At 50.4% G+C, this 10,942-nt stretch overlaps 1 protein-coding gene across 1 annotated transcript; it reads right to left on the bottom strand.

Annotated features, from left to right (window-relative positions):
- Positions 1–2,014: 2,014 nt before the first annotated feature.
- Positions 2,015–5,834, bottom strand: SLC35D3 (solute carrier family 35 member D3). Its single transcript, XM_025861101.2, has 2 exons — positions 4,787–5,834; positions 2,015–3,778 (listed from the first exon to the last, which is right to left on the bottom strand). The coding sequence occupies exons 1-2, from the start codon at positions 5,664–5,666 to the stop codon at positions 2,964–2,966; spliced, it is 1,695 nt and encodes a 564-aa protein (XP_025716886.2). The 5' UTR covers positions 5,667–5,834; the 3' UTR covers positions 2,015–2,963.
- Between the last annotated feature and the right edge of the window lie 5,108 nt (positions 5,835–10,942).

Below are 10,942 nucleotides of genomic sequence, written 5' to 3'. Positions count from 1 at the left end.
CCCCTGCTTATGTTAGTGCTCTCTCGCTCGCTCGCTCTCTCTCTGACAAATAAATAAGTAAAATCTTAAAAAAAAAAAAAAAGAAATGAAGATTGACTTTGATGGGCTCATTGGCAGACTGGACACGCCCCCCAAAAGAATCAGTGAGCTTGAAGATAGGTCAATAGAAACTTCCCAAACTAAAGTGCAAAATAAGTCATCAGTCAGTTGAGAACTTCTAAGTTTTACCCAGCTTTGTCTGCATGAAGTATTGCTATTCATCACACAGACGACGAGGCCCTCTGATAACACGTGACCACCTTTGCAGGATGGCTAACCTTGCAGAAGTTTAGGCCACTGCTTGAGCTCGGCTCTGCCCCCCCCAGTAGCACACACACCCCCTCTCACCTGCACATTCTGGGCAATGACTCTCCCAGTGTTTTGGATGATCTATGCCTCAATTAATAATAGAGGGAGGATTCAGAAGCCAGGCAAGGCCTACCACCTGCTCATGCCCTGCTGTGTCTGAGCTCCAGGCACTGACTCACATTCTGCCCTGCCTTATGACTCACTTTCTTCATCCACGTAGAGACTCCCAAGCTTGGCTCCAACCAATGGATGGGACAGAACCTCCACTTTTGATCTTCCTGGGTTTTCCCATCCTTGCACACTCCCCACTGTCCCCCCACCATAAGTGCCTGTGATGGTTACTTTAATGTGACAACCTGGCCAGGCTGTGGTGCCCAGGTGTTTGCTCAGATAGTAGTTTAGTTATTGCTGTGAAGACGTTTTTTAGATGTGATTAATAGTTACAATCCGTAGATTTTGAATAAAGGAGAAAACCCTCCAGAATGTGAGTGAGCCTTGTCTAATCAGTGGAAGGCCTTCACGCAAAGACTGAGGTTTGCAGAAGCAGCAATTCTGCCTCGAGACTGCAACATAAAAACCCTGAGTTTCCCACCTGCCAACCTGCCCTACAGATTTTAGACTTGCCAACCCCCACAATTGCCAACTCCCTAATCTCTCTCTGAGACAGATGATAGACAGATTTGATAGATATCCACACATCTTCTTGGTCCTGTTTCTCTGGAGAACTCGAACTGATACAGTGTCTACAGAGACAGGAAAGAGTTCATCTTTTTGCAGTAAATGTAAACCCACAGTTTTGGTCCAAAGGGAATTTTTTCAGTGAAAAACAACCATGCTGTCCATTTCTCAGACAATGGCATTAACAAAAATATATAACCTTTATTCACCTTTGCTGCTTTTCATTCTCTGCTTCACAGAGGTGCAACAGGATGTGGTCTCCTCACATGTTGACATCAAAATTAATTCTTATTTTTAAGGAAGTCATTGTAACCCTAGCCAACCATTTTTAACTGCAGACACACAAGGGCTCCTACATCTCCAATGGCTTGGAGAGGTACTTGTGGAAACGATGGACTGCCTGTGACCACCAGGAAACCAGCACCAATCCCAAACCACCCCATCGACCCTTGCTCACCAGCCTGTAGAGCCAACCTGATGAAGCTGAAACTTCCATTTTTGACTCTGCTTTTTGTTTTGTTTTGCTTTTTGAAAAATAAGGAAAAATACAGGATGCTACCATCTGAGAGTCTCAGGAACATGCTGGCAATAATAATAAAATAATAAAAATAATAAAAGTGCCTTCTCTCAAATTACCTCTCTGGAGGAGGCCGAAAGAAAGACAGCCCTCTGCGCGCACTCTCCTATTACATCTCAGGCTCCATGTTAACTGACGTCAGCGGTGGATGGCTTTCATAGTGCAGCGTGAGGCAGCATTTTATTTTACCTTATAACGGTTTCCTTGACTGGAAAATGGGAATGTTTTTATGGTTGTTATTGTTGTTGTTTTAAAGTAAACTGCCCTGCTAATTTAAGAACTTCTCTATGGGGTGGCCCCTACATAGCAGATACCCAACATCACACATTGAAGACTAAGGCAAGCTACCCAGCAACAATAGAACATAAATGTGCCTGAAACAAATTTATAACACTGTATTTTTTAGCAGATAGACTCATAACTTTATTTTGACAAATGTAAGATAGAAAAATATCATAGAGTGAATATTGCAGTTACTGTTTTTGTAACAGGGTTTGGGATGTGCAGGGTGACTCGAAAGAGCAAGCTTAACTGGATGGACTCACTTCTGTTTGGGCTTCAGTTAATACCGAATTATTGTTCAGCCTTTGCATTTGCTTGAAAGAATATTGGACACAGTAAAACTGGCTTTTCAAAAGGTTATGGCATTCAATAATAAATATTATGAGGCAATGAACCCAAACAACCTTTAAAATAGTTTTATAATTACTAAAAGCCAACTTTAAACTTCAGGCTTAAAGCTAAGAACTCAGATATTCAAAATAGCTTTAACATTTTCTACCAATATATAATAGAATAATAGAGTACTTATTTTTTTTAAAAAGTGAAGAAAGATTAGAGTAAACATGATATTTCAGATGACTATAAACGGTAAACATCAATTCAGGATACATATATGTATATATATTATTTCAATAATATACTCTCGCTCAGTTGGCTAAAACCTGTAGTTCTAGCTATCACTGAAGACGTGTCTGGGTATGTCCTCTTTGAGCTCATTCAGTGTGGGCATCCCGTCTATACTCCATCTTTGGAGGGGGTGGGTTGAGGAACTCTAAGTACATGCAGATATTTGGTATGGTTATAAAGACAAAATTCATGTGCCAGGAGTCTGCAGTCAGAACCGCTGCGTTCATTCCTTAAGCTTCACGCTCGTTTGTCTCTGTGATGCCTCAGGTAAACTCACACTAAATAATTCACACGGGTGCTCACGCTGTTGCTGTCAGTCCGTTTCAGCTTCCTTCTTTGCTTCCCTTCCCCACTCCTCAAAGGATAAAATTGTGCGGCCCCTCATTAAAATATGGTATCTCTAACATACAAAATAAGTGTATGTACATATATACATACATGCATTTCCTTTTCAAGGACTGGGTAACTCCTCGTTTTCTATCAAATAATCCTTCTTCATATACTTGGTTCCCCTAACTAACCTCCACACTTCCAGGTAAGCATCCTTCAATGACCTCTTGCTCATTTCCGCGGGGCCATCTGTGTTCTGCGAACTCCTAGCCACCTGCGGGTCTCCTCTGGGGCTGCCCCTCGCCTCTTGCCCACTCCTCTGAGTGGGGCCACCTGCTGACCCGCCATTTCCGTCCTCCGCGGGTAGCTCCTCCATGACGAACGGCAGCTGATCTCCACTTGGCTGTGCTTCCTCGCCCCCGGGCTGCGTCTCTAGGTCTTCGTAGTTGCTTTGCTTTCTGGTCTCCACGAATTTGGCCACACAGTAAATGATGGAGCCCAGAGTGTTCACCACCACGCCGGCAATGAACAGAGAGGTGGGTTCCACATCGCTGAAGGCCACCATGCCCACTGTGATGGTGGCGATGCTCTTCACCACGCCTACGAAGCTGGTGGTCACCGCCGAGTTGATGTAGGTGCAGTGCAGCGTGGTGAAGTTCATGGCGCAGCCGATCAAGATGCAGGCCACGAAGATGCAGACCATGGCCGGGTCCTTCCAGCCAGGGAAGGTCCAGGCGTGGATAGAGTCGGTGCTGGCGAAGGAGCAGACGACCAGCAGTGGGGTGGCGGACACCGCGATGACGTACTGCGCGGTGAGCGGCCCGTGCTCCGTGTCGGCGCTGGCCTTCTGGATGAGCACCAGGTAGGCGGCGTGCACCAGGACGGCCAGCACGCCCGTTACGTACCCGATGGGGTCGCCGGTCAGGTCGCCGGCTCCTGGAGCGCCCCAGGAGAACCGCGGAGCCAGGGCAAGAAGGAAAAAGAGAAGACACCGGGTTGGCGAGGGTGGGTATTCACTGGGGCAACGCGTAGGGTTGGTGAGTAAACAGGGTTCGCGTCCCAGCTCTGCCCAGGGGTATAAAGCGCAAGAGCCAAGTTCAGCCAATGTCCAGTTCGAGGCATAATCGGAGGCGCCTTCCCTGCCATATCCCCGGGGCACCCTGGCTAGTTCTGTCCAAGACCAAGGCCCGGGAGAGCGCAGATGCCCTCGGGGTAGGCACGGAGGTCACCCAGGCGCGTTGTACCCTTGCCCTCTCCGTGGGGCTCCGGAAGAAAGAGGGATCCCCAGCTAGTGTCCTCTACCCCGGGCGGGCTGGTCGCCGAGCGAACGCCTCTCTCTCCCGACCCGTTTCCCGTTCCCGTCGGCTCCGTTCGGGCTTAGTCCTTTAAGCTCGGCCCTCACGTGGGGCTCAATCCGGCCCCCTCTGCCTCTCTCCCTCAGCACCTCGCGCGGCGCCAGAGACCCCAAACTAGCCTCCGCGGCTCAAGCTTGGTTTCCATTGTCCCCCGACCCCCACCACTCCAACCCCGCGTGACCCAGGGAAGTTCAGCGCCCCCCTCCTTCCGACTCAGCCTGGGGGCTCCAGTTCCCAGGCTCAGGCGGCTCCCCCACCCCTCCTGGAGGAAGGAAGCGAGGCAGGGCGGAGGAGAGGGGAGGCGGGGGGAGGGGGGAAGGGAAGGTGGAGAGGGCGATACCGGTTTAGGCAGGGGCGGGGGTCGGAAGCCGGGACTGGGGGGAGGGGTGCGTTCTAAAGGAGGAGGTCGGAGCGCTGGGAAAGGCTCGGCGTGGTCTCAGAAGTCCCGTTTGCGAACCGAGCACCCACATTCAAGCCTCCCTCTGCCTCAGTCTCCCCATCTGGAAGTGAGGGCCTTGCACTAGGTGATCCCCGCAGTCTCTGTCCGGTGGGGTAGGGTGGGCCGGGGGTGGGCGCGGGTCCCGCTCACCTGCCAGGGCGGCGCCGCAGGTGGTGATGAGTACGGCCGCGAGCACCCCGGGCGAGGGCGCGCCGTTCTTGAGCACCAGAACGCCGATGAGCATGGTGACCAGGGGCAGGCAGCGCTTGAAGACCACGTACATGGGCAGGCTGAGGCCGCGCAGGGACCAGAGCGTGAGGCTGGACTGCAGCGTGGAGAGCACTGCGACCCCCGCGAAGGAGCGCGCCAGGCTCAGGCCGAAGGGGGGCACGGCGATGAGCCCCAGGCGCCGCAGCAGCTCCAGGCTCAGCGCCGCGGTGGAGCTGGTCAGGCACTGCACCAGGGTCAGGAAGGAGAACTGGTAGCGGCTGATGAGGAACTTGAGCAGGATGTTGAGGGAGCCAGAGAAGACCCCATGCGCGATAGCCACCGAGATGCCCAGCACGCGGCCCCGGCACAGCTGCCGCATCGCGCCGGCCGCGCCGCACCCGGTGGTGGCGGAGCTCCGGGACCTGCAGAAGGAGAGCCGGGAAGAGAGCCGCGAGCAGCGGAGCGAGGGCGGCGGGGGTGCCCGCCCAACGCCGCGCGGAAGGGCAGGGGGCGCCGGCTCGCTGCAGAGGGCAGCTCCAGCCAGGCGTCCTCGCGGCTCCGCCGCTTCGCGTCCGACTGCCCCGCAGCTCCCGGGAGGCAGTGACGAGGGCGGGGGACTCCGAAAAGTGGCAGGGGTGGGGGGCTGGTCTGAGAGGAGTGGCGGGAAACCTAGCGACAGCGATCTGTAAGTATGTGACGAGCTGCGATGGGTTGTGTCCCGCGCGGTTTCCCAGCCAGGGCGGACGCTCTGCTCCTGGAAGCCCGGGCAGCTGCAGCTAGCGGGACCCGACTCGCACCTCTCGGGCAGCCCAGCGCCCATCCGGGCGGGCTCTCCCGGCGCCGCCCCCTCTCCTCCCGCCAGGCCAGCTACTCCCGCTGGCCTCTTCTCTCCAGCGCCGAGCCCAGGAGCGCGGGTTGCGGGATCCCGGGCACAGCTAAAGATGGTAGAAACAACAGCGCCCCAGGGTCGAGCTTATTAGCCGCAACAAGTGACAGCACCCTCAGCCCCAACCCTTCCCTTCCCTCCCCCGAGCTTCAAGCGGCTTTTCTACCCGCCGTCCCTACAGGCGCAGCCGCGGGACCTTGTCCAGCTGCCGGCCAGGAAAGGGGAAAAAGTCGGTGCCAGCCGGCTGCGGGGCTCCCTGATGCTCCCGCGCCGGCACCCCCACATTGAAGAAACCCACGGCCCCAGGACACCGCCCCAGCGTGCTTTAGGGCGCCAAGCCTGGCCTCTTCCCGTGGCCGGCAGCGCGCTCTCCAGTCTGTGCGCCTTCCAGAGAGGGACTTGGGATGACTCGCGTGGCTCTGGGGGGGTTTGGGGGGGGGGCGCTCCTTGGCCTAGCCGGACCGCGGAGCCTGGGGGCGGAGGCAGGGCACACGTTCCAAGTGGGGCAAAGATGTGAAATAAGCATAAAAGCAGAAGCTAAGTCTCTGGAGGGAGAACCCTCCACCGATCTGGGGCATCACAGGGGCGACGGTGCCCCAGGGGTGGGCGGGCAGCGACTGGCTGGGAGATGCGCGCGCGCGGGGGGGGGGGGGTGGTGGGGGGGGGGGGGGGGGCGTAGCGGGGGCAGGAACCCGGGGCCAAGACCGCGCCGAGACTAGGTGTAGCTTTCTCTGGAACCCGGGGAACCGACCGCAGCCTGCCGGGCTGTCGTTGGCGGCTTTGGGGAGCGGGACAACCCCTACCTCTTACCTCCCGGGGGCCCTGCAGGACTTGAGAACTGTTTACTTTCTATCTGGCTAAGAAAAGTAGGAAATTATTTTCTGCGGGCACAAGGCTTCTGTGACCCTTCGATCTGAATTTCGTTCCCTGGAAAGTAACACCCGGACACGGAAACCCAGCAGCAGCAAAGGGGTTCGCTCGGCCGAGGTAACAGCTAAAAGCCAGACAGTTCAGTTTTCGCGCTACTTTAAAATTACGGACTTGGCCAGGGTTTGGGAGCGAGGAAGAGAGCCTGAAATTGCTGCGCACCACCTCTCCCTTTCCTTCACTTTTCCTAGCCACCCATTGCCATCGGGATCCCAACCTCCGAACCCTTAACTGCTGCACAAACTAGTATACACGAACCGTTTCTTTAGTGATTCTTTTGTTTTCTCCTCCATACTTCCCCCTCTGTGCTGAACGCGGCACTTCCAGCCCGGATATTGAAGCCGCGATTATTTTTACCAGAGCAGAAAAATAATTTCCACCAGGGACTGGCAGCATCACTGCAGTCCTTATTCTGGGCCAGCTTTGCATGTGCTGGGGAGCTCACATTGGTGGGAGAGATCTAGGTTTCAACCAGTCCTGCCCAGGGCCTAGTAGGGCCACCTCCCTGCCCCCCTCAGGTCGACACTCAAGAAAATGTTTGCAAATGGCTCAGTGTGTCAACTTTCCAGGAATAACACTGAAAAGCAATTTACTGAAACCCGTGCTTCTGGTTCCCTGGGAAATTCTTTGTTTTTGTTGCTAACGGCTATGGTTACACGATATTGGCCATTTCATGGACTGTTTTTCAAGTGATGTTCTTTCTTTAGGAAAAGGGGTCTGAAGCAGCAGGTCACATTATGTATATGTGTGTAGTAGAAGGATATAAACAAAGTATACTCAGATTAAAAAAAAACCCTTGAAGATTAACTTTTTAAAGAAATCAGCAAATAACAGATCTCTGCTTCTGGGGACCATTCCAATAAAAGCCATCTTAAGTGAACACAATAAAGAACTGTCTACATAGACCCAGTTTTGGAATGATTCATTTCTGCCAGCAATTATAATTGCTTCCATTTGTGATACTAACATTAGGTAAAAGATTTGGGGCTGATTCAGCTATCTTACCCTTCTCATTTAGGCAAGAAAATTTAGCTTAATACTTGAAACCTGCATTGGCATGAAACAGTTCATTTTCTCTACTTTATTGCATATAATTCTTTTCCATTAGGACTTTCATTTTAAAAAAATTAATACCATCTCCCACACCAATTACTAGATGAGCTCCTACAGAAAAATGGGAAAAACAAGAATACTATGTTTAGCAAGGTTAATTGAAGAAGAATGTAGATCTGAAGGTCAAAAAGCTATTGGACCTACTGATATCAAGCTCCATTATCTTTGGAGCTACTTAATACATATTGATGGCATTAAATAAATCCTTTAGGTCATTCGTTTGGCAAACATATGTAGAAAGAGAGCGAGTATTTGGGGCCAGGCAGTTGGTTAGCCACAGAGAATTCAAAGATGAGCACTCATCTGAGCTCTTCGGGATTCACAGGTGCAGGTGAGACAACACAATGAGGCTTATGCAACAGTGGGGCCCGTGGCAGAAGCGAGAGCAATAAAGAGGACAATAAAATCAGCTTTCTCCAGAGGTATCAGAAAAGACATCCTGGAGAAGGAAATATGGTCTTATTTCATTATTTTTAATTGTAAAAGTAACCCATTCCCATTATAGTATGTACAAGGAAAGCAGACTTTAGAACAATAATTGAACATGCTATCTTCAATATTCCCCACCCCAACCCCAGACCAACCCCACTACACAGAGCTGGCTACTAGTGTAAACCTTTACGGTTTTCTTACGTATCTATTTATACGTACATAATCCCCTTTTAAAAAAAATGATAAAACTAGGACATCGACCTATTTGTGTGTAATTTACTATTTTAAAAAGTGTATGGTGGGCAGGTTAGCCCCCAAGATCCCTGCTTCCTTGTAGTCACACCTTTGGTCAATCCCTCCTACATTGTACTGGGGCTGGTCTGTGTGACCAATAAGACACAGAAGTGATGGTGTCACTTGCTGAGATTAGGTTATAAAAGACTGAAGCTTCCATCTTGAACTTTCTTTCTGTCACTCCGCAGGGAGGAAGCCAGATGCTATGTTATGGAGACACTCAGGCAACCTGTGGAGGGGCCCGCATGGTGGGTGCCTGCTAAAAACCACGTGAGTGACTTTGGAAGCTGATTCTTGAGCCCCAGTGGAGCTTCAGATACCTGCAGCCCCAGGTGACAGCTTACCTGCACTGTCATGCCAAAACCTGAGCCAAAACCACTCAGCCAAGCCACCCTTGGATTCCTGACCTATGGAAACTCTAAAATAAATGTCTGTTGTTTTAAGCTGCTAGGTTTTGGGGCGCCTGTTATACAGAAATAGGTAACTAATACACCGATCGATAGCAAGGTATTTTTCATGTCAGGACACATAGTTCTACCTTATTCTTTCTGATGATTGTTCCATAGTATAACCTTTCTTCTGTAGACAGGCATCTAGACGTTACCAAACAATGATATAATGAATACCCTTGGACATTTGTTCTTACATACTCTGTATGTATTTGGGGTGGAGACATACAGACAGGGAATTCTAGAACTGGAACTGCTGAGTCAACCAGTAATTTAAAATCTTTACTGCCAAACTGCCTTCCAAACAGGTGTATAACAGTGCTCTCACTTTTTTTTTTTTTTAAGATTTATTTATTTTAGAGAGAGCAAAAGAGAGCATGAGCATGCGGGGCGGGGGGTGTGAGCAGAGTTGTAGAGAAGGGGCAGAGGGAGAGGGAGAGAGAATCTCAAGCAGACTCCCCTCTAAGTGCAGAGCCTGCCCTGGGGATTCACCCCACCACCCTGAGATCATGACCTGAGCCAAAATCAAGAGTTGGACCCTCAACCGAGCCAGCCAGGCGCCCCAACAGTGCTCTCACTTTAACTTAATATTATCAGTATTTTAGTGTTTGCCAAAATGCTAAGCCAAAAAAAAAAAAACCCCAAAAACAAAAAAACCGGAATCCCATTTTAATTTGCATTTCTTTGTGGTCAATAAAACAAAGTCTGGGCACCATTTTTGAAGTGTATTAAACATTTGCACTTTTACATCTGTTAATTATCTATTGATATCCTTTGTCCACTTTTATGTTTGGTTGTCTCAGTGATTTTTGAGAGCTCTTTATAAATTATGGCTATTAAACAATTCGTTACATATGTTGCAAATATACCTTCCAATATATCTTAGCTTTGCTAATGGTGTGTTTTGCTCCTTTTTGTATGTTGTCAGTCTTTTTCTTTAGTCATTTCTCATAACTTTCGAATGGGGGGAAAGAATTTGTCAAACCAACGCATACCTGAAACTAATGTAACGTTATGTGTCAAACTATACTTCAATCAAAAAGAAGAATTCACTGAGCCAAGAGCAGGGCAAACCAGGCACGTGGACTACGTTGGACAAAAACAGAAATGAAAACCTGCATTATTTATACAGGGAGTCTGTGAGCACACCCGTGTTTGGAGCACAAAGCGGGTGACCACGTGCAGGGAAGCAATGCTGCAGAGAGAGGCAGGGGCTGGTCCCAAAGGACAGCGGCTGTCTGATTCGTGAGCTGGAACTTTTTCCTGTAGGCAATCCTATATGCAGAGAAAGGTTTTACACTCAAATTGATGTAATCAGATCGCATTTTTAGATCTGTCTCCAGCAGCTGTGTTGGGGAGGATGGCTCCGAGGGCACAAAACTAGAAACAAACCCCTCACTTAGGGAGGGATCGTCTGCTAGGACTGTCCAGAAAAAACTTAACAATGGCTTGAACCAGGGCAGTGGTGGTTGGATTGAAGGGAGGAGACAGAATGGAGAAGTTTTTAGGGGTTCGGGGAGAGGACTTCTGTGATTTGACTTGGAGTAGAGAGGTGGGCAAAGGGAAGGAACAAGAATGGCATTTAACTCTTCAGCGTGAGCGCCTGGGTGGACAGTACCGGCAACAAATGGGAAAGCACGTGCCAGAGGAGCCCGTTAGGGAGCAAGACCAGTGTGGTTAGAAGAAAAGGAGCATAAAGGCTATGGGGGACCTGGATGGGGGAGGCAGGGGCTACAGATTTGCAAGTTTTCAGTAAATACATGGAAGTAAAAAATATTGGAAGTGGATTATCTCACTCAAGAAGAGGCCTGCGAAGGAACTAATGAGTTCCTTTTTGGAAGAGCCGCAAGACAGCCAAGTTGGTCAGTTAAAAAGTGCCAGAGGTGGAAGAGACAGTGGGCTCTCAGCCTGGATCTTTCTGGGGGTGACATACCTTGATAGGGTCACTCCAGACCCAGGGTCAGCTTCTTAGCAACTTAGACTTCAGATCTAGCC

The sequence above is a fragment of the Callorhinus ursinus genome, unplaced genomic scaffold (assembly GCF_003265705.2).
Source record: "Callorhinus ursinus isolate GAN/ISIS: 27379988/994484 unplaced genomic scaffold, GSC_fseal_2.0 scaffold6, whole genome shotgun sequence".
NCBI lineage: Eukaryota > Metazoa > Chordata > Mammalia > Carnivora > Otariidae > Callorhinus > Callorhinus ursinus.
The sequence above is the reverse complement of the archived record's forward strand: the minus strand, read 5'-3'. Positions and strand labels throughout refer to the sequence as shown.

What these genes read in the sequence shown, in the direction of transcription:
- SLC35D3 (XM_025861101.2), bottom strand. Translation starts at nt 5,666, where the DNA reads ATGGGCGCTGGGCTGCCCGAGAGGTGCGAGTCGGGTCCCGCTAGCTGC. An exon ending in CTGCGGCGCCGCCCTGGCAG is followed by an intron (nt 3,779 to 4,786) that starts GTGAGCGGGACC and finishes GGGGCGCTCCAG; the next exon opens with GAGCCGGCGACCTGACCGGC.